At 45.1% G+C, this 24,087-nt stretch overlaps 1 protein-coding gene across 2 annotated transcripts in view; it reads right to left on the bottom strand.

Moving 5' to 3' along the window:
* Positions 1–4,801, bottom strand: part of LOC138582623 (vascular endothelial growth factor C-like) — a 170,171-nt gene extending 165,370 nt beyond the window's left edge. For both annotated transcript variants that reach the window (XM_069654071.1, XM_069654072.1), the window contains exon 1: positions 4,157–4,801. In XM_069654071.1, coding sequence (XP_069510172.1) covers positions 4,157–4,270 — 114 coding nt within the window. In that variant the 5' untranslated portion in view covers positions 4,271–4,801. The remainder of the gene's footprint in view (positions 1–4,156) is intronic.
* Between the last annotated feature and the right edge of the window lie 19,286 nt (positions 4,802–24,087).

Here is a 24,087-nt window from a genome sequence, read left to right as displayed (position 1 = left end):
TCTCTCCCTTAATCTCCTCACAGTATTAGTTAGAAATGATCTGTAAAATGTCTTGCTATTTAAATCAGCCTAACCGTCCCCAGGGTACCTTCAGCGGTAGCGAAAGTCAGACAGCATGTCTCCAGACACTCCACTGAAGCACTGAAATCTCTTCATTGGCTCCCAGTGGCTGCAAGGATCAAGTTCAAGACCATTTGCATTGTCCACAAGGCCTTCTAGGGCATGGGACCAAAATATCTCCAGCTTTCACTTCTGAAGTATCTTCCTACTAGAGCCCTTCGCTCCTCCACCTCTAACTCCTTGAGGGTCAGTCGCTTTTCTAAGAAACAAGTTGGGGGCAGATCTCTCTCTACGGCGGACACATTCCTCTGGAACAGCCTCCCTGCCTCTCTGAAACTTGAGCAGAACCATCTGTGGTTCCGGAAGCAGCTCAAGACTTTCCTCTTTGCTTCTGCCTTCTCTCTTGCTCTTCCCTGCTGATCTCATGTCTGCTACTGCACTGGTTACCTGGCTACCCTCTGTATCACGGGCCAAGGTCCTTGCCTCCCAGTTGCACACCTGAACTGCCTCCTGGCAACCCTTCACTTGGGGCTGTATCTGTAACTCTACAGTCTCCCTACCTGCCCCACCTGCACTACTTAGCACTAGCTGTTCTGCAGTCCCTTTACTGGCACTTATCAGACTGTTGCTGTCTGCAGTTCACCCTTGCACTGCCACCTGCTGGTTGCACTACTTGATTTTGTTCATATGTCCAGCACCTGTCCTCCTCCCCCTTCCCTTGGCACGTTTCCCCTTTCCTCTCCCCTGCACTTGCGTTTTCTCAAGTCACTGGGCCTAGTAAGATTGCTGTCTTGTCCCCGCATTGTACCCTCCCTTGCCTCGTCGCACCTTGAAAAACTTGTGTATGGGCGCGCTCTAAATAAACTATCATATCATATCCAGACAGTTCTGAATTTTCTTTGAATAAACATCCAAATGCATTCTGGCACATTTCGTTTTGGACACATCAATTGGACTAAAGCACGCAATTTCAGTCGTATGTAAGCGAGAAGCCACAGACCGAAACACAGTGCCCTTCATGACCTGATTTTACCGGGCAGGATTTCCAACTTGCACTGGTGGCTGTGTGCAGCTAGTAGGCACTATTAGTGGCCTGCAACCTGTGGCTCTCCAAATGTGTTGACTACACCTTCCATGATCCCTCACCATTGACTCCGCTGTCTAGGGCTTTTGGGATTTGATGTGACAATAGTTCACCTGTTGGTACGTATGTGATGACTGCTGTTTGAACGGGCAAATATTGTTTTTTTCGAGAGACCTGCTGTTTATTGTGAGTAAGTAACTTGTTATTTGTGCAGTGCCTGCTGGCTGCTGCCACCATTTTGATGTTTTGTAGCTCTACAAATAACAGTTTTTACTGTTGCCCAATTCACTGATACTTAGTTCTCGCACTTTGTCTTTATTAAATGTTTTTCCATGTACACACACAGTGTGGGCACGACACAACCATACAATCTGCATACACCATGTGCATGACATATTTAACGCCTCTCCAGACATTGTGCGTGCACCATTTCAAACCGTCTGCACACACAATGTGTGCACCATACCAACTGCTTTTCACACGTGTTCATAAAGTTTATCGCGCTGCACACACTGGTACAACATATCAACTGATTTACACACACCATTTGTGCACCACAACTTCAGTTCTACACACGCTGTATCATCAGCGCTATCTACATCGGGTGCACATACATGTTTCACAGCACAAACCATGTATGCATTGTACCCACCGTTCTACAAACACCTTGTACAAACAACTAGCCACACTAGTTACCCTCTATGACCTACTGCTGTCACCTCTGATAATCCCCATTGAACTGAGTCTCCTTCCCTGTCACCTTCCCCACATTATGAGGCATTCCTTTCTCCACCATACCATATTGTATATACGTCAGTCCGACTCTGCACTGGTTGCCGCCCCGGGCTGCGCTGCAGTGCACTGCGCATCATGTGATGTGATGCGACTCATGCAAGTAGGGGGATCAGCACAATACAGCAGATTCAGGGGGCACGTGTGGTTCGTTCACCGGCAGTGCCACGCAAATGCACAGGCGTGTGCGAACCAGGGCAGAAAGGAATTATATGCTGTGCAGCAAGCAGCCAACCAGAGCCAGTGTGACGATGAGCGAACCACCCAGGCAGGCCTGGATGTTGGCTTACAGTCGAGCCCTGATTTTCACTTGGGAAAATAAAACCCCCGATTTCCCTAGCCTTGCTTCTGATTGTGGGGGGATAAATGCCATTATGTCCCCTCGCCTTAAAATTGCGGCGGGGATTTGTCCCTCTTGTGCCCTCCTCCATTGCCTACACCCATGGAGTGGAGTCGTTAGTGTGGTTGGCCATTAGACATTGTGAGTTGGAAACAGGGGGATGAGTATTGTCTGAGGAAGAGCATGAAAGAATGTGTGGTGATCAGCGTGAGCGGATTGCAGGTGTTTAGAGGCAATGTTCCAAATAAGTCTCTATGTGTGTGGTGTGGGAGTGGTTGCCAGTGAGGTAGGGTGAAGTCTAGGAGGATATTTGTAATGTTTCTGATGCGCCATTTATATCCCCTTAAAATTAAGTTATTGGTTATCTTGCAAAGGAAGGAACTAAGTGGTTTTGAGGTTACCAGCTAGCCTTACTTAGGGAGGGAAGCCAGCATATATGGACTGTGTAGTTAGAGCAAGGAGGTCCTGTGCAGGAGGACGCCTCAAGTGTATTATAGATGACTGCGCTCAATCAGAAGAAGTGGGGTTGGAGGTTGTGCTGAGTAGTAACAATGTGTAATAAAATGTATTGATGTTTCTGAGGGGCCAGAGTAGCTTGACGGCTGTATGAGGAAGGAGGGATGAAGGCACAATGAGTTTTAAAGGATGTGGTGCTTGCAATCTATTGCAAGAGTCTACTCTACCGGATGAAAGGAAGTGTGAAAGGGTAAAGAGTGCTTGGCTTTGGCAGTGGTGAGGTGGGCACATTGCAAAATTAATGTCAGCCAGGTATGAAGAGTGGACACTGAGAGGAATGAGTCTGTGTTACGGAAGTGTCTTTGTCCAAAGATCTATAAATGAACAGATGTATAGCTCAATCATATGTAGTATAGATAACACAATAGCAAAAGGGCAACTGCAGTTCTATAGAACAAATGGTCCACTTATCTCAGTGATGGAGATTTTTTGGGGATCTAACAAGTCCTATGAGGCTGATCAGGAAGCATTAGTAGATAAAAGCTGACTCAAATAAACTTTAAGTCTGATACTAGTGTAATACAAGTTTCTTTCCAAATGTCCCTTTAGCCACAAGATGTATAAAGCAGTTCCTGTGTCCATATATATGTTCCTTGCTCTGACATCCTGTTAAAAACAAGTACTCGCAAAGCCAACCGTTTTGGCCTGTGTCTAGATATTAGAAAGGCATTTGGCCGGGGTATACATACATCCCCGTTAATTCGTACAGAAAACGACTTCTACATTTACCTTTTTCGTACAGTTTGTCAGACCTGTGCTTCTTTGTGCATTTTTACTTCCTCTGCATCTTCACACTGTTAAGGTGGCAGTATGCTTAATTGCCAATGCCCTCATGCCCCCAGGTTCTAACTGTTGCCATCTTATGTCCAGGCAGTATAAGGCAGTGACTGGCAAATGCCTACCCCATCTTCACAAAAGATAATTGGTTTGCCAAAAGCTAGTCCCGGGCATACACTAGACCTGGGACCTATACAAATTGGGCCCAGAATCGCAAATTAAATTTGGTTAGTTTTCGTGAAAAACAAAGTTTTACCTGAGGGGCGTTTTCAATAAAAGCTACATTTTAACCTAAATGTGGTCCATATCGTTGTTCAAAAATACACGCTAACATAGTGCAGTAACTAATCAAACTGGACCAAAACAACGATCCATCAGAAGAACATGTTGTATCGTCGTTTTTGGCGTTGCCATATTAGCCTAGAGGCCAGTCGTAGAGTGACTGAGGTATCGGAAAAATGGGAGATTGCCAGGCAGCCTGTAGTTCTGGAACATCGAGAGCACTGGAATATTATTATAGTTCGACGACCGTTAGCCGATCTTTTTTTATTCTAATCCCAATTGGAGATAAAGATAGTTGGGCCTACCTGAGATGCGGCTCCGTCCAACTCCGGGTCTGGATACAGCTCGGTGTCCACGTAGGGCTGCGGCAGAACGTGCAAGAGGCCGGAGCAGCCGAGGAGAACGAGCCAAGCCCACATGGCTTTCAAGAGGTCACTCTCGGCTTCCGCTTATGCGCACTCTGCCACTCAGGTGGGAAATAGACACAACGGATACTGAAGGTATTTCTATCCGCGTCAAGGAAGATTCTGCCATTGAATGCAGCCCCTTACCACTGTTACCGGTCCCTAATCAACACGTTTGGACTCGAAACTTGTCTACTTGCCATTTAGGAACCAAAAGACGGCTCGGTTCCCCTGTGCGCGTTGTAAATGGTGAATAAGGAAAGCTCCTCCGGTTAGTGGCAGAAGGACGGTTCCCCGCTGTGCCAGGCTGCTTTGCAGGCCTGCGATTTCTGAGTCGCTAGAGAAGCTTGTGTTCCCCCTCAGCCGCTATCGCACATCGACAATTCTCTCCCTGGCCTGTTCTTAAACAGCGGCGTGACATGTCCAGGTAATCTCTGAACAGTGGCACCATGCTTTTATTCTTATCTGCTGGGGGCAGGGACCTCCGGCCCAGGGCAGGTTGTCGTCGGAGGGGAATGTTCTTTGTGCTTACGTGTGTCGTTGTGCAGACGAACATATGAGCTCATCTGTTGGATTTTCCCCTTCTATCAGCCCCTGTTAATCTTGCCTCTCCCAGCCTTACACATGTTCTGAGAACCGGGGTGTGGCAAAACACGCAAGAGGAGCTTGCCAGCCTCCTGCCTGAGGACAAGCATCAACGGAAAATGCGTCAATGTCGCACCTATGAATATTGCACGACATAGTTCTTTTACAAATCGAGCATGATTACTCATTTTAGAAAAACGTTTTATCAGTTGACTAGTCATAGTGGGATTAACCCACAACAGTGTATGCATTACATCCAACACGAGCCCCTCTATTCGTTTAGTCCTGTTTATTTTATCTTATTGGGCATTTGTTAGGCGCTTATACAAATGTATCATTTTTCGAAGCGCCACAATCCTAAATGGGAAGAGAACAGAGGAGAAATAACAATGGCAAAAACAGTTAAAAAAAACTATCATGGGTCTTACTAGGCCTTATGGCATTCGGACGTGTAAGTGCAGTGAGGAGAAGTGCAGGAGAAAGGGAGGGGGTGGGAACAGAGGAGTGGGCAAGTGCTGGCGAAGGGCTCGGGGGAAGGGTGCTAAGAGGAGCCAGGGAGGGAATCTCAGGCTAAGTGCAAGTGTAGGCAACTCCCATGGGTGGGATACAGAGCCATCATGCAGATCGACTGGGAAGAAGGGCCTGGAGTTCTGTGAGATTCATGAGGATTAGACCACCAGTCACAGCGGCAGTGGGGGTGATTAGCAGGAAAGGGAAAGAGGTCTAGAACAGCAGAGTTTTGAGCAGTTTCCGGAACTTGAGGTCTGGCTCAAGTCTGAAAGGGGCAGGGAGGCTGTTCCAAAGGGAGGCGCCAGCCGAGGAGAGAGACCTGCACCCCACCCCCACTCTCTGTTTAGAGAAGAGTTTGACAAAGAGTAGTAGTGAGAAGGACGTAGGGCTCTACCAAGGGAGTATTTAGGGGGGGGGAAGTTGAAGAGAGCATGGTCCCAGGCCCCAGAAGGCCTTGTGGATGATGCAGATGGTCTTGAATTTGATCTTTGCAGCCACCGGGATCCACCAGAGATTTTAGAGCTGGAGAGAAACAGTCCCTGGGCTTGAGGCCAAGGATAAGTCTTGCAGCCCTATTCTGGATTAGCTGGAGGGGGTGTAGGGAGGAAAGGGACAGATTGAGAAAGAGGCTATTGCAGTAGTCCAGCCTGGAGAGGGCCAGAGCTCTGCAGACATTGAGCTTCTGGGGGAAGGTGAGGAAAAGAAGAATGCCTCTGAGGAGGTGGAGCTGGAAGTGGGAGTTCTTAGTAAGGTCCATGATGTGAGGGATGAAGGAGAGAGCAGAAACAAGATGACAGAGGTTTTTAACCTCGCAAGATGGTAGGGGTAGAAAGCCCAAAGAGGATGGCCAGAGGGTAGGACGAAAAGAGGGTGCAGGTGTCCCAATCAGAAGGATCTCAGTCTAACTGGCATTGAGGCAGATATCGTTAGCTGCACACCATGCTTGAATGCACACACAGACGGGTATCAGAGAGGAGGAAGAGGAGGTAGTAGAGAGAAGTTTAAAGGAAAGCTGTGTGTCATCGGCATAACACTGGACATGAGAGAAGAAGGAAATCGGGTGCATAGAGGGGCAAGATAGATATTGAAGAGCCAAGGTGATAGGCTAGAGCTCTGGGGGACGTCAAAGGTAGAGAGTGAAGTAGTGGAGGAGAAAGGGCCCAATTGCAACTGTGAAGGGCTGTTAGCGAGAAAAGAGGTCATCTAATCCAGTGCCCTGTCAGTGATGCTGAGGGTGTCAGAGAGTCGTTTTATGAGTTGAGATTTGCGAGCATGGTTTGACGGGTGTTCAGGAGAGCAGTTTCCGTGCCTCTGGATGCCCGGAATCCAGATTGATGGTTATGATGGCAACTGGCAGGATAAGTGTGGAAGGTCAGTTGAGGGAGAACCAGCTTCTCCAAGAGTTTACCCAGGAAGGGGGTAGTGGATATAGGGCGATAGTTAGCCAGGCAGGAGGGGTCAGCAGACAGCTTTTTTAAGAGAGGCTGCGCAGGGAGTACTTGAGGGATAGGGGGAAGAAACAGTGGCGAAGGAGTGTTTACAGAAGTCAGCAAGAGTCGGGGCGAGAGAGGAGATGTTTTCCTTAGTGGATCTGGAGGAGCAGGGGAGCACCTGTTTGGAGGAGACCTTCATACAGCAGACCACTTTAGAGACCTCATGCGGCGCTATGGGTAGGAGGGAGGAGGGTAAAGGAGGTGGAAGGGGAGGAGCCAAGGCAGGCAGGGGGGCAAGTGAGGGAGTGGAGATGGGCGTGGAGGATAGCGAGGACAAGATGCCCTGAGTTTTTTATGTGAAATGGGAGGCCAAAGCGGTGCAGAGAGCCTGGGAAGGTAGGAGAGAGGTGGCGACTGCAGCTGAATTGGCGAGTTCCTTGCATATTTTGGAAAGTTTGGCCGTGTTGTTAGTGGCACTGTAGATGTAGGATTAGATGTGGGCCAGCTTCTTGGAGTGGATAGAGAAGCGATATTACCTTTGAAACAGGCGGCAGGCCAATTTGTCAGAGAGTAAACCTAAGGTTTGCCACTTCCGTTCAGCAACTTTGCACTTACGTTTCAGAGATTCTAGATCGGAGTCATACCAACTGTTCTTGGAGGCAGGTTTTAGGTGGATCCTCATGACAGTGGCAAGGATGACAAGGGTATTAGAGATGGAGAGGTGCAGGTTATCAAGGACAATCAAGGACAATCAGAGGGAGAGTCGCAGGAGGGATGAAGCTGGAGGCAAAAAACAGCGACTGACACTCGCTTCATGGGTCGGATGACGACGAAGGAGGCTGGCAGTGCTGGAGGTGACTCGGAAAGAGGGCTAATGGGTCCCAGGTGGTAGGAGAGGAGAGAGTGGTCAGACTAAGAAAGGGGTGGTGACCTGATTAGAGATAGGGATGTCTCCAGAAATTAGGGTGTCCAGGATGTGACCGGCAGTGTGAGTTGGGCCAGAAGGGAGAATATAGAGAGAGAGAGGGAGTCACAGAGGACACACAACTGGGAGGTGGATGATTCAAGGGAGTCAAGGGGGATGTTGAAGTCACCAAGGAGGAGGAGTTTGGAAGAAGAGGTTGAGAGGCAGGAGGCGAGGTCTGCCCATTCATAGCGGAAGAGAGAGAAGGCCATGGGGCCTGTAGATAGTGGCAAGGGCGAGAGAGAGTAGGTGAGATCCAAGCTTGCAGACAAGGCATTCAAAGGAGGAGTAGGATTGAGTAGGTATGATGGGGGCAGGACCCACTCTGGGAAGATCAGGGCCACTCCACCTCGTTACTACCTCTGCATGTCATTCCCCTGAAGTATAAACACAAGACAGTATCCTCCATTAAATTAGCTAAAATTGTTTAGCCCGGTATTCCCAACAGCTGCTGAAAAAGCCTCCCATCTCATTATGAGAAAAAAGCTTCACACTGACTTACCTGAACACTAAGTACCTACGCTCCAATTATATTTTTGTGCTTCAAAGAGAATCACATGAGAACAGCATCCTGTTGTTTGTCTCACTTGCTGAAGGGGAGGCAGCCAGGCTAGCAATGAATCCACATAGCGTTCCATAGCTACGTGTCTCACAGGTTTGAAACTTGTATGATATCAAATAGTGTGTCCCTTTACAAACTGTATGCTTTTATGTGTCACCATACCAAAACCAGGAATGGCTTATTCTTAGAGTTTACCTTGCCACTGGACTGATAGAACCACAATTATGATATTTTAGACCCTCTTAAGGACTTTGACTTATATTTTCTCATAAATGGGCCTCTCTTCAGTAGCAACTGAATAATGACATTAGTTCCAGTCATCGGAAAGGCCGCTCATAAGGGTTGCACCCACACCAGTTCCTTTTCCATCTCTTGGAGGCAGAAAATGGGTTCCAGTGTCTAAAACCAATCATCGATATCCTTCCCCACCTCATAAGGTTGAACTAAGACCTCAGGGATGTATCACCTTGGCTTTCTTTGAGAGCCACCACTGAAAACACTACTCTCCCCACTAGAGGTCTGTTTGTAGGCTTCTCTCTGTTCCTCCAGCTGAGGCTTGTGCAGCATTACAGACACCCTTATTTTCTGCGCCTCATGCCTCTGCTAAGATGCTAAAACAGCCCTCTAGACAGATCTTTATCGCAGCCAGCTCTGCCCCAGTTAGACTAATCTAGGACCTGGCTGAGACATGGAACCTAATAGATTTTGTTAAAACTCAGGAACACTGGGACAACACGCTACCCGCCCTATGGAAAGGATGGTAAAAACAGCTATCTCTGTCCCATTCACTTCCACGGTACCTAAGCTGGGGACTCCAGATCACTACTGGCCTCTTGGGCCTCCTCCACCCCCCTAGCTTACGTGAACAATTAAATGCTCTTAAGCAGTTCAGCCTTCCTAACCTTAGAGGGGAGTCCCCTATCCCGATAAAGCTCACAAAGCTTGCTGGTTCTAAGGATCTGTATGGAGCTCAAGCCCACTTCCATTGTAGCAATAAAAAAAGGCCTGGTAGTGTTTCTAACGTTAACTGTAAGCTCTTTTATTTTGGAAGACTAAGCTGTAGCACATTTTGTTTCAAATCCCAACTGCTGCACATCAGTGTAACAAAATGCCTACTGCTCCACAGGAGTACAGGGATGAGTAGTGGCTAAAGCCCCTACTGAGCCCAAAACTACTACCAAACCAGCAGAGACTCCAATCTTAAAAGTGAAAAAGGCACAGTCAAGACATATAGCTCCTCCTTTTGTGGTGACATGGGTCAAGCGCAGGTTATACTCTTTGTATGGGTCTGAGGTGATCACAGAACCAGCCGAAACAGCAATAATACAAAGACTCCAAAATAAAAGACTGTCTAATCAAGATAAAAAAATGTATACGTTAATTAAACAATCAAGAATGCCATAACTAACTAGATAATACAAGCAAAAAACCCTCCTCTTGGAAAGAACACAGAAAATGCAGAACGTTTAGAGAATAGCACTCTTGGTACTTGAGCTGAGGTGATTAGGCAAGCAATTGCAGCAATGTGACTTCAAAGGATATGTCTTTTTAAGAAAAGATGCAAAAACGGATTTGAAAGTCATTATGGTCTAAAAAGAAGGGGACTGGGCATCTTAACAGCACCTTATTCTTGTCTTTGGGGGCTCAACAGTGTTGAGCCACGCTTCTAGGCACTTCCTGAGGTAGTGATTCTGCATTGGGTTGGTGAGTTGGTCGACTGACTCCAAGGCACGGTGCAGTCCGAGCACATGGCATGAAGAAGCTTGGGGCAGGGAGGCGATATCCGGTCAGTGCCGCTCACTAGTTGTTCGATGCAAGAGGCAAGGCCCAGAGCTGTTCCTTGACTTCTGGAGGCCAAATGCAGGGTCTCCAGGGATAAGGTGATTCCTACTTCAGGAGCTTGGCTGGCACCTACAGAGTATCCTTCATCTCAGATGAGCTAAAGCCTGGTTCCAGTGCAGCCAGCAGTTGAGGACTTGGTCCACAGCAGTTCACCCCAACTGATCTCAGTGGATGGTTAGAGGATGGAGCTTTCCTCTGCTTGGATGCACCTGTCTTCCCCTCTCTGGCAGAGGACTTTGGAATGGACTGCACTCTGACAGGTTTCCAGAAATATGTTCTTCTTGGTGTACAGGGGGAATCAAGGAAGAAGCGGGAGACCAGTTCCTTATAAAAAAAAAAAAGGTAAAAGGCCACAAGGTATTGGACAGAAGCAAGCCTGCCCAAGAGAGTCCAACACATGTCGCTGTGACAAATGATATTTACTGTCTTGCATCATTCCCAGAGTGCTTTGCTCGGTATCAAGAGGAGGGGATTGGAAGAAAAGAGAACACAATTGGCTACTCCAATCCCACCCCTTCCCAAGCCTGCCGCTTCAGAGGCCCTCTGGTGTGCAATATGCAGTGTGAGGCTGGCCTTTGTTATGTGTGTGCCTCTTTGAAGTATGGTTTACACAAGATCTTCTGGTGAGAGCTCATGGGCTTGCGGGGAGCCTCCCGGCCTTTCGGGGAAACAAATGAGAACATCATCCTGCCTTTTGTCGTACTTGCTGCAATGAAGACCGGCATGCTAGCCATGAATCCATATATCCTTTCATAGCTGCTGTGGCTCTCAGGGTTGAAACTTATGTGATATTAAAGTGTGTGGCTTTAATAATGGTGGGCTCCTATCAGTCACCATACCCAAACCAGGCATGGCTTATTCCAAGAGTTTGGTATCCAACAAAACTATGGATACCCCCGTCCCCTCCACACCACATTACTGAACAATGTCAGTCAACAAGTTAAAATTTAAAATAGTTCAGAAAAAAGTGAAATCTCAAAGTAACAATAATTCATAATCTTTCAGAATTTCTTTGAAGTATTTCCCACTGACCATAGTGTTCCATTATTTATTTTCCGATCGTGATACTGAACGTGTTTCAGGAATACGAATCATTTAATCAGGAGTATTATTACAACATCTATCAAGCAATAGAAAAATGAAATATCAGGTACAATTAAGGGAAGTGAAAATATCAGTTTTTAATACAACGAAATGTCTGATTCACAAAGTGATCCACTATGGCATGTAGTTATATTATGATATAAATGCCTACAAGGTCTAAGTAGCGCATACATAATTGAAAAATGGGATCCCTTTATGCTTTATAGAGATGTTCCATCAAATATCCAAAGTGGGCTGTACCAAATTAAAACGATTACAAGTACCTAGGAAAATCCGAAGTATTGACCCAGCAATCTATAAATCTTATGATGCTCAAGAATCGAAAAGGAAAGAAGGAATCCATAAGAACCACTGTGTCGAAGTGTCTAAAGAAAGGAATAAACCCTAGAATCCACGTTAGCCAACTCACCAGTATTGAAAGAGTGCCAGTGTTCATTCCGGGCAAACACGGTTATATCTGTGTATCCGACCATCATAGTAACATATAACCAAATGTCCCTGAGCTTGTGAACGTTATCTTATTGACTGTACTTGATGGCATCATCATGGAAGGCACAATGACATCATCGCAGAGCGTACAAGAACCCATCATTGAATCCGTGATAGAAATAGAAAACAGACACGAAAGGAGAAATGCGTGCAACACAATAGATTTAAATACTCTTGTAATACCACCAAAAAAAGGAAAGCGAAAAACAGAGCATTTAGAAAACATTGAAACTCGCTATTTGACAGATATATAATCCATGCAAAGTTATTATGCCAACAATTCAACAAGAACAAAAGGGTTTGGTGCGCTATATAAGCAAATAAAACAAACAAACAAACAAATCAATATTCTGTGCCTATACGCACATGTGTAAATGATCCTCAATCCAAATTTACAAAACAATTTGAGCACATTACATCAAATATGATCAAACAATGATGACTCAAAAAAGACACAAAAATAATGATCAGGGCAAAAAATCAGGAAAATTAAAAATACAAATGATACATTTGTATGTCAAAGGGAGAAATGCATCCAACAATCTAATTTCCTTAATGCCGCATCATTTTAACAAACAAGAAACCTCAAAGTCATTCTTAGTGCAATAGATATGATGAATTCAGATATAACGATGCTGAGAAAATTCCTTATTTATCCCGCTTGGTGACATCGTGCCCAAGCTATTACAGGAAGAATATTTCCCGGCAAACAAACAGTTCAAGTGGGAACTCATTAACATCATCTTGTTTAATAATTTCTTTAGGCATGATGGAACTTTTTACTTACAAGCCTCAGGCACCTCCATGGGCTTGGCTATGGCACCTGCATGTGCCAATATTTTCATGTACTATTTTGAAAAAACAACATCATATGTAATCCAACTTGGGCAGACAAAATAGTTTGTTGGAAACGGTACATAGATGATGTCTTTGGTATATGGTCAGGTACGAACGAGAAAGGAATTGGATGATATTTTAGGATGACTTTTGCACTATATACCTTATTTTCTTTTCATGACATGGGCATTGTGTACTTCACCTCCGTACTACTTGTTGGTTGATGCATATGGAGGAGGCAGTAACCATGTCATCATGGACATCTAGTCTCCTGCAAGAATATTTTTTTGTAGTAGCTACGATCAACGGTTTATGGAAGAATAATCAGGAGACAGGTTTCGAGCAATGTATTTTTGGCTATCTACCTGCATACAAAAATGTAATGCATGCATGCAATTTATTGCTCGTGCCCCATTCCTGTTACTCACTTGTTGTACATATTACAGTCTTATCCTCATTCATCTATGTGATTGAGATTCCATGCACCCCTTAATTGCATATGTGTGCAACGGTGTGCAACGTTGTGCGCTTATGGTCATGCACCTGGGATGGTGAAGGTTTTTGGGTGTCTTATCATTATAATAAGGATGCCTGCAGAGTTCCATGGTTTGATGATTTATTGGATTGTGTGTAATGTTATCCTTGCGCCAATAGTAGCCACGTCCTAGGTTAGAGATGTATCTCCATAAGGCATGATGGGCATCTGCTCCTCGGGATTGTGACTTCACGTGTTGATCCGGGATATCAGGCACAGGAATGGGTGATGTGTAGTTCTGCATCAAGAGTGATTTGTAGTGCGCTGCATTTGATAATTTGTCACCATCTTCAATGTGTGTGTGTGTAATTATAAGACCCAGAGGAACATGAACAGCAGGGTAGGGCACTGTTGATGTTCATGTTTGCTTTTATGTGAAGCTATGCAAATTGGTCCACTGTAACAGGCAAAGCTATGCAAATTGGATCACTGTATATCCTAAGGCAACAGCTACCTCTAGCGGAGCATTCTGTACGTTTGGGCAGCCTCTACTGTGCATGAGGGCATCAGACAAACATACACCTGGCCTTTTATTATAAGTAGGTTTCAAGGGACTACATATATTGTTATTAGCCGCTTTGTAGCACTAGGTCCTATTCACAGGGCTGAGGAGAAGACTGGTTTCAGTCGGTGACATGGGGGATCCCCCATGAGCAGATAGCATCTTCATTGGCTCACAATTAATAAATTGTGCAAAGCATCTCTTCTGTGTCTGGCTCCCTTCCACTTACATTGATCGTACAATCCACATGTTCACAGTCAGGCTAGGTGTTTGTCTTTGCTGTGAAGTGTTGTGCCTCAACCAGTCATGGATTCTGAGGACCACCTATATGGGTAAGTTCGTCTTTAGGTTTTTCTTGGATGTTGTCAGGTGGTGCATTGGGTCGAGAGAGTTGCAGGGCTGATTACCTTGGCATTTGGTTGATTTTCCTCCATATGTGTTCTTCAGGCTGAATTTGTCTTGGCAACATTGTCATGCTTAACTTGATCTGAGGGGCCAAGCCGGGGAGAATTGTGGGGCCAACTCCTGCAGATACTTTGGTCAGTTGACTCTGTGTGCCTTGTACCTGCTGCAAATTATGGTAACTATAATTCTCAGCTCCACCGAGATGTTCTGGAGAGCTTTTAATTCAGCGTTTATGGTGATGTTACCATAGTGTAGGATTAATGCGTAGTTATTTGCAGATGGTGGTTGGATTGGAAAAGTGGGATACCTTTCTTAGCTTCATTAACTAGATGTTTACATTTTTGCTGATATTGCTCATTTAGTGAAGGAGAGGACAGTATTGAATGTGACTCAAAGGTTTTTTACTTTTGTTGATGGTACTCTAGCCATTCCTAGGGTCCGGGTCTAGTCAAATTGTATGACTTCATCAGGAGAATCCCCAACAATCAGATTGTACGTTTCGGATCTGTTCAGGCATACAAAGTTTTCCTTCGTCCACAGGCGGTTGTGTTCCACACAGGAGCATCAAGAGGCCACATAATGGCAGACGTCACGTTATGTAAGACCCAATTTCATAACATTACATTATGTGATGTTTCTGCGGTTGGATTGTGTTTTTTCTGGCCAATGTTTTGAAGTATCCCTTGATAAAGACACTGGGCTAGGGTCTGTTGGGATGGTTGAAGCTTTGATCTTAGCTGCTGCTGCTGCTTGGAGGGCTTAGTCATCAGGTAGGCTTTGATTTGGGGCGGTCTTATGGTTGGATCTGTTTCTGAGTTGGGGCATGGCGTGGGGGACGTTTCATTAATAATGGACCTCTGCCACTTTCCGCAACCTGTTAGAAAGAAACTAGACTATATTGGTGACAGGAAGCTTGATGTTGTTCAGCTGAGTCTACACCCTGTCTAAAAGTAACACTGCAACCCAGTAGATCGTATAACTCCCCAGACAGCGAAATATAGACCTGGACAGATATTTCCGTTTAGTTATATTGTCTTGTGTCTAGTGCAGTGATGCCACGTGGCCCTCTGCTTCAGACTTCAAGTCTCCCCTCCTGATCAAAGAAGTCTGAAGCCCAGGCATCCAGAATGCTCTGCTGAGCATACCACGATCTGATTGGACACAAGAGCATGAAAAGGAAGCAGCACTACCAAGCCGGATGGCGAAGACGGCCTGCAATGAATTTAAGGCTGACACTGCTCTCTGTCATACCCGCCTATCCCTGATGCCTGCCGCATGGGATCCTACCTTCCAGCACTGTATTTCCTCGCCTGCGTCTGCAACTAGTGAAGGTAAGCTTATACCAAGCTGTACCAGTGATGTTACTTCCTTCGTATGTATGCCTCACCCAGAGGCGGATATAATACTTGCCAGGCAGACAAATGGCCAGCGGGCCCCTGTGCCCTGCCCCACCCCTTCCCAGTCCCTCAGAGACACATAGACCCAGCTCGAGTTCCTACCAAATTTTCATTTCCTCCATTCCTGGGCCAGTGGAGAGCAGGTACAGTGGACGTGTCTACGTCGCCTGCTACATGCCTCCCACAAGCTGCCATGGCCACCCAGCCTATATTTAGCAGGGTGCCAGTGGTCATGGTCTGCACTCTGAAAATGTTCCTGACGGTGCGTTCATGCTGAAGGCCTGAGAGACAGTGCAAAGAAGAAAGAAGTTTGTTTCTGCAGCATCCGATCGCATAGGCTGCCAGGAAAACCAAGTGTCACCCCTGTCTCTTTCTTCATGTCTTCTTGCATTGCACACTTCACCAACCCATGTTTCAGTGTCCTTGGCCCTGGGGGTTTAATGGCTCGGCCCCACACCCATCCCTTGGGGCCCTGTCCTGATTTCCTGGCATTTCTTATCCTTTCTAGCCCCCGCTGTACCATTCCCCCATTCCCTTCTAAATGACGTTAAACTGCTCAAAATTAAAGGAAAAGCGGTACACCATAGCAGGTTAACTCCATCTCCTCCTCCACGGCCTACATTACTAATCAGTGTATCCAGACTTTTTTTAACTTGAAAAAGCTGCCTTAGCATTGCTAGAGCCACCACAGGGACGAGGCTTGACTACTGTGACGCCCTCTTTGCCAGCATTTGTTCACTGGTCATCTATAAACTACAGGTGATACAGAACAATGCTATCCATGCAGCCCTCAACATTCCCCAACATGAGCCCATCCCAGTGGCCAGAAGAGAGGCCCACTGACTGCCTATCCGAGAAAGGATCATCTTCGAGACTTTATCCATTATACATAGATGCCTTTCCAACTCAGCCCCTCCCTACCTATCTTCAGGAAGGCCTTAAAAATGTGGCTGTTTGCTTGATGCCACAGGCCCCCGTGACTCTCTCTGATAGTCATGTGTGTTGTAACAGCGCCTCAATGCCCTTTTTACTTTTAATCTTTACTGCAGCAATTATACATTCTGAAATTGCTTGCAAAGCTCCCGACAGGAGTCCATTTCAGGGACCATTTTGGAAGCTTATTTGCATAGTTACTTAAAGCCAATTGCAATTTTCCAAAGTGACACTAATGATTACTTCCAAGTGTTAAAAAGAAAATGATGCGTGATACGACTAGGTGTGTAATCTCGTTGTATATTTTGAATAGTTGGCACGTTTAGTTGGTCAGTTGGGGTCTGCCTGTCCTGCAGATACACTGCCACCATCTGTTGTGACATCATGATGGTACGATTCTGTTCAGATGTACACCGCGGGCCATCCTTTTGTAACAGTCCATTGCCCTTTGCTGCTTCTTTTGTTTCATGCCCTGCAAAATGAAGGTGGCGATTTGTCTAAGAGCTTCTGCTCCTTTCAATCTGTAGCAGAGCTCAGCCTATGTTTAGCCAATACGACCTCGGGTTCAATCGAGGCAGGGCTTACTCGGCCCTACATCCTTCTGGCATCGATACATGGTGTACCGTTACAGTGGGTAATATTAGCATTTGCTGAAGCGCTTAGCAGCAAGAACAATCTGGAAAGAGGTGCTTTTATTTTAAAAAGTGATTTATTAGTAGTGTTTTCTTTACAGCGGGTCACCGTGTAACTTGCGCCTTTTAAGTAGTGCTACATTTTAGACATACATTCTAACAGCTCAAATATTGCTTAGGTTTTACAGGTTTTTTTTGCATTCTTTTAATAAACGTTTTTGGAGATGTGCATATATATATATATATGTTTCCTATGCTAACATTCGTCCCTCAGGATTTGAAATGTGCCTCTGGTCTTAATTCGGAATAAGACTTCCAGATCGCAGAGTGGTCCGTGCACCCCCTGCAGGGAGCTTGCAAGCAGGCCGTTACGAGGAGGATACGACTGAAGCAAATAATATAAACTATCCTTTAACGCTCCGTTCGTCGATTCATCATGCCATATCTGCGATGTGCAAAAATGGCCCGTTCTCACTGCAGTGCAGAAAAACCTTGTCAGCTGCCGCCCTAAAAGCTCGACAAACAAGTGACGTTGAGTTCAGGAGAAGCTAAAATGTGGCTACGTCAGTTCTTCAGCGCACCTGCTCCCAGATGATAAAACACGTGTGACGGGGCTCAGAAAGACGTGTCTGTGCAGCGAAGATAAGGGCCACGCGCACGTGGGAAGCTAGTACGTCTTAAATAAGGAGCGGGGTGCTGCTGCACTGAGTTCGAGGGTTTTCCCAACAGACACCGCGGCAGCCCATGCCCTAAAATTCCCAAAGACTGCCCATGTCTCTGGGTGGTGGTGTCATCAAAGGGGCCCCAAACATTAATTTGCCAGAGAAAGTCGCTGCATTTTTGATGTTAGGCGCTAGATGCCAACTTTCGTTTTTTTGATCAGGCCAAGCGAGAGAGCCATACCCATCCCCAGGTTGCAACAACACATTAGATTCTATTAAGAGACATGGAGGCACGTATTATGCAATAACTTCATTACTCCACAACCAGCAGTAAAACATTTTAAAGCAACACAGCATTTTTTGCAGCCAATCAAAGACCCCCAGTCCAAGATGGCAGACCTACGCATCCATTAGCCAATCAGGTTCTCCCCTCCCCAGTATAAAGTCTATTGTAATTCGTCCCTCATCCTCTCCTGAAGCTGCGAGAAACACAGAAACAGAAACCACACTCCAGACGAGAAACACTGTCCATCCAGAAATCGAACTCCAAGGGCCTCATTACGAGTACGGAGGTAGCCATGGTGCTATTAGCGCCATGGCTGCCTCCATACCGGGCTCCAATACCGGGTTCCTGCTAAGAGGAATTACCGGGTCATTCTGACATTGGAGGAACCGGTTATTCCTCCTTGCAGGAACGCATCCCTATTTGAGCCCCCATAGGGCACAATGGGAATGGGGAGGGAGCTAATAACGCCGCCGTCAATAACGGCCCGTTATTAGCTCCCTCTTCCCCTCGCGGAACCCTCTAAGGACGCCTGGTTTTACCAGGCATCCTAAGTGGGTCCCGCAAAGGGAACTTCGTAATCGGTGCTCCCGTAATGAAGGGTGCCGGTCCCGTACGGCACCCTTCATTACGGGCGCACCAGGGACATAATGAGGCCCCAAGTCTTGCAAGCTGTGCAAATGTATCCAGCCAATCTTCTCCTCAGAAGAAGACTGAAGGAAGAGAGAACAAACAATGGCAGAGGGCGGCAGGGATATTGCTCGCCTCTGCGTCTCTTAATAGAATCTGAACCCCCACTCACGGTAGTGAGAGGGTTTGGCCATTCTATGTGGAGACCTGGAGGCTTCCTATTATGCAAGTTCAAAGCTCTTGCAGCACCACATTTGCCATATGCTGAACCTTTTTATGATAAAAAGCTTTAAAAGTAGAGTACTTAGACCAATCAGCTGCACAGGCAATATCTTACAGCCTTCCTCCCACAACAGCGATTTAAAAGCCATAGCCTCTTAGCGGAATGAGCCCCAAAGATGGAAACATCCACCCGCCTCCTTCATAAGCCATTAAACCCAGCTAGCCAAATTGGCTGAGGAAACCTCCCTAAAAGGTTTTCTAATGGATATTAGTATTTTCTGATGGATATTAGCAGCTGAGAGGTGGTCAGAGACCGCAATACGCCAGTCACACTCACATAACATTGTAAACGATGAACCACACATAGTTTCTGATCCTCCGGGATAGAGGGATAAGAAACCGAGGTAGTCAAATACCCCAATGTAAACGAGGACCTAGTGACCTCTGATGGGCCCATGGGATCAGGGCAGGCCCTCGAATACCTTAAGACAAAGTAGCTGCACCTCGAGGAGGTTAGGGTGCAGGATTCACATACTCCAACACAATTCAATAAGGACCACTCAAATGGATCAGCACAGAGACTGTTAAGTTAATAAGGGTTTATTCACCATAGCTTGACACAGTGCAGCCCTAACAACTGTGCCCAAGTTCCCTGCCTCCACGAGAGAGAACTCCCCCCCCAGCATTACACAGACACATTTATAGCAAAATGGGAGGGAGCAAAATTCCCCCACCTCTCCCTGCACATCTTAAGCAACTAAATTGTTACATTAGCTCATTGTAAACCCTTCAACAATGAATTACGTTCTAACATGCATTCCTCACTCTGTCTCGGTGTTAGGTTCAACTTATAATTGTGCAGCTGGACTTTTCAGATAAGAGTTTCGACCAGGCCTGTCTGGTTTCTGCTTCTAAATCAAGTTGCTGACGGCTTATGTCCCTGAACGTCTCAACTTTAAAAATGAGCTCATTATTACATACTTTGAGCACTACTCAGTTCTTCATCTCTTAGTTACAATTCAAGTACATGCATTTTTGTTAAAGGCATTTAGCCCACGCGATTTTCTGTCTGCGTATAGAATATCTCATTGTCCATTCTGTGCTTTGCCACCATACTACAACATGGTAAAGCCATTTTCGACTTTATAAACACAATGGGCCTCATTACACGGTAGGCGGTAAACCATGGTGCTATTAGCACCATGGTTGCCGCCGGTACCATACTGGTACCACCATGGAGGAAAGGGGAATTACCCCCCCATTCCAAGGTTGGCGGGGCGGTAATTCCCCCTTTCTCCATGGCCCTTCCACATTCCCATTTTTGACCCATAGGGCATAATGGGAATGGTGAAGGAGCTAATTACGGTACCACAAATTGGCGTACCGTAATTAGCACCAAGGTCCCTTTGCAGGTCCCAACTTTAACGGCTGGTCTACACCAGTCGTTAAGGTCGGGTCCCGCAAAGGGACCTCGTAGTAAGGTGGTAAGGGTTAACAGTCACCGGTACCTTTACCGGTGACCGTTAACCCTTACCGCCTTCCATGTAATGAGGCCCAATGCCTTTGAATGCTAGTATGTTACAACATCATGAACCCATTTTCGCATTATTCAACACCACATAAGTCCCTTTGAATTTCTCTGGTTAGGTTTAAGTGGGGGGGGTGCCCACTTCATTCAGCTGTTGATTCAACATATATATATAGGTTGGGACCTCCATTACACTCCCCCGTGTTTAAAGTTCAGTTGTTTATAAACCAACAACTTTAAACCATATTCTCTTTCCATTCACCTCACCATTTATCTAAACATTTCTTAACGCAATCTTATAATTTGGCATATACTAACGCATTGTCATACTAAAAACAAACATGTGTGCCATCTCCTTCCATGTACGGCCTACTTCCTGTAATTGTGTGCCTTTAATCTAAATGTATGCCTTGGACTATTCACAGACATTGTGAGACTCAAGACGTTGTAAGAGGATTCAATTCAACACTACAGCTAAGTCAATGCCTAGTCTGGGATACTGAATGGAAACCCTTATTGATATATCTTTATGTCCAGTTCATGCGTTCTGGATGACTACCCCTATATAAACCCCTCTCTTGGAATCCTCCTGACCCCACTGAGCCAAGAAGTAGTTCTGTTTTGCAAGTTTAAAAGGTTTATTTGATAATTTAAACAATAGATCTATATATCACACTTTATAATAAATTAATAATTGAATATCACACTGAATCTGAGCAGTAATCAATAATGGATAGTCTGGCACTAGCACACTTCTTTATAATCAATGATGAGTGGTTATAGGATGGATAAGATAGCAACAATACTTTATGGTTTCAAATGGATGCAAGGTGGAATGAAAATGCAGTACAGAAAATACTCAATATGCGTTCAACAAAACAATGTAATCACTTTTCTCTGGCAATCCCCTCCCCCCTTTATGCAATGCAAGGAAATGGAAGGAAAGCACACAGTTCTCAGAAATGCAATCAAATGTAATTCAGTTCACCCCAGCAAGCTTAGACTACGGATCGGAGTTTTAAACACAGGCCCAAAATGCTTTTATATGTGCTGGCAATGAAGTGAAAAATATGCTAAAATGCTTTTAATTCCCTCTAGAGGTTCAGGCTGAGTGGTATCTAGTTAATATTAGTCCAGGCTCACTCTTGCCATGATTCAGGAATGATTGGCAGGTTAAACAAATTTTTTCTTTAACGGAAGGCAAGCAGCAGCAGATTTTTACACGTGGAGAAACTTGCAAATCGCGGCAAAATGTCAAATCGCGGCAGAGTTTTCCGAGTGCGCCGGGCGCGATTACAGAGGAACTACAAGGACTAGCAATATCGTTTTGGGGTCCTAGGACAGTCTAGGATCTCAGCTTCCAGATGAAAGTTACTGCAAGTCTCTAGGACAAAGGGTCACGGAGATATGAGCGATTAAATAAAGGTCGTTTTTCAGATTTGAAATTTTAAAGTTCGAAAAGACAAGTGACAGCTAGCAACTAGAAAATGACAGGTGACAGTTAGGAGGCAGTTCTACTTAGATTAAAATAGCTTGAATTATATTATTTTAACTAAGAGATGGGTTCTGCACAGTCTTGCTAGGTACTCACACTATATTCTTGAATTAGATGGGCCTCGCCACGAATCTGGTCAGGTTTTAGACTGGACTCTGGTCTGGTCTCTGCACTTCACAGTGATCTGGGTCAGCTCTCTCTGGTTCTGCTAACAGCGGTCTGGTCTCGGTCTGCTCTCTCTCTGGATTCTGGAGATTGATGGATTTAAAGTCTGGGTCTTTCTGCACAGCTTTCTCTAGAGATTGATGGAGGTAAAGTATGGATTTTCCCGGCAGAGCGTCCCGCAGCAAATGGATTTGAAGGTCCCTTTCTGTCCTGTCTGTCTGCTTTTATCTGTTTTTAAAATGGGTGTGTGTGCAGCATCACTATACCCTACCCCTCTCCACTTATCATTGGCCAAGCTTTCATTTCTCCCCTGATTGGGGGAGCTAAATTGTGTCAGAGTGATGTCATTTTACAGCCTGCAGAAAGTCCACTCCTCCTGTCAACTTGCACACAAATCTAGATTTGAACCAAATACATATTTGCAGAGGTACATATTGTTTTAAAATCATATGCAAATGAAAAAATAAAGTGGGCACCACACTTGTAGTAAATCTGTATATTAATATTAGACACTCAAAAAGAATTGAGTCAAAAATAGGACCAAAGCTCAAATAGATGCTTACAGGAGCTGGCTGCAATAAGTCTGGAGACACCCTGACTCGTAAATGCAAGAACCAAAAAAGGCTAGATAAAATATCTAGTCAAACAGCCGCTCTCCGTACATACCCTGTACGGGTGATATAGTTTAAACTTAGATTGAAATGTAAGTACTTTTCTTCTTATGCATAACTATGTTATTAGATTAGACTCACCCTGATGAAGGAGCTATTTGCTCCGAAATGCATTGGTACACAAAGTCTATTTAAAATATGAGAAGTGGCAGCTGTATCCTCACTAAGACAGAATTAGTGACTTTTTCCTTTTCTTCAGTGTTCGAAATATATGTTTTTGATAAACATATTACCCTCACTACTACTTTCAATCAAGTGTCTCTTCTTTGAACTTATGCATAAGAAGAAAAGTACTTACATTTCAATCTAAGTTTAAACTATATCACCCGTACAGGGTATGTACGGAGAGCGGCTGTTTGACTAGATATTTTATCTAGCCTTTTTTGGTTCTTAAAATCATATGCACCCATCATGCATTACAGGAGGTATACCCTGTCCAAATCTGCTCTTCCTGGGGGCTTGCATTCAGAAATGGCAACATTTGCACTTTTTAACTGATTTTGCAATTTCGGACATTAACCCAAAATTACACACATGTGCGCAAGGAGTATGGACATTAGTTGATGAAGTGTCAGATTTTTCACATGCACACATTTTGAGTAATATCCTCTTTTCCGCTAAAACCCCCCTGAACATACCACCGGGTCCTAACATGTCTTAAAATGTGGGCAGAAAAATCACAAGAATTATGGTATCATTTAAATAATTTTCACAAGTCCGCTCTATGAATGATCCATCTTTTTCTAAAACTATATTCTGGCTATAGGGGTGTGTCTTTTCAGGTCACATGGTACAGAAACCAGTCTTTCCAGTTTCTGCCAAGCTCAGAGACCCTGCCCCTCCCAGCTTCTGCCAAGAGGAAGCTGTTTTACGACATCTGCAATAAACCATCTGCCTGGGTGAAGGGGGTTGCATTGTTCAGAGCTCCTGTATTCTGTGGGGGCTCCCCTTAATTCAATTATCAGAGAGATGGCATATCCTTAGTGTGGCCAGCAGGAAACAGCCAGGCCTGGGAAGTTACTTGTGAATCAAGTTTCACTCCTGATGGGGGTATTTGTCAGGCAAAATTGGAATCTCTTTAAGCCAGTTTTTAGCCACATGTCATTTCTGTTCCCCAGTTTTCTGCATTCAAATAACTAACAATTTTTTACATATGCAGCTAGAATGCTGATTCTAAGTTTAAAACTATGACATTTAAACAATTGCAGCCTATGTGACACTCAAAAGTAGGTCACTCATTTCTTTTAAACATTTAGATTTTTAGTGTCTTTCAGTCCAAATTTACTTAAACTGCTGAAATCCACAGCTCAGCCAGTCTTGTGAACATTGTTTTAGGCTCATCCTCTTTCCAGATTTTGTATGCCCACAAGACTTTATTCTGCCAGATGTCCGCTGGTGTTCAGTGAGATTTTTGGATGTGTTGCAAATAGGCATTTTGAGCTGGCA

The sequence above is a fragment of the Ambystoma mexicanum genome, chromosome 3q, assembly GCF_040938575.1.
Source record: "Ambystoma mexicanum isolate Mex_15411 chromosome 3q, UKY_AmexF1_1, whole genome shotgun sequence".
Classification (NCBI taxonomy): domain Eukaryota; kingdom Metazoa; phylum Chordata; class Amphibia; order Caudata; family Ambystomatidae; genus Ambystoma; species Ambystoma mexicanum.
This window is presented reverse-complemented; position numbering and strand designations above follow the sequence as displayed.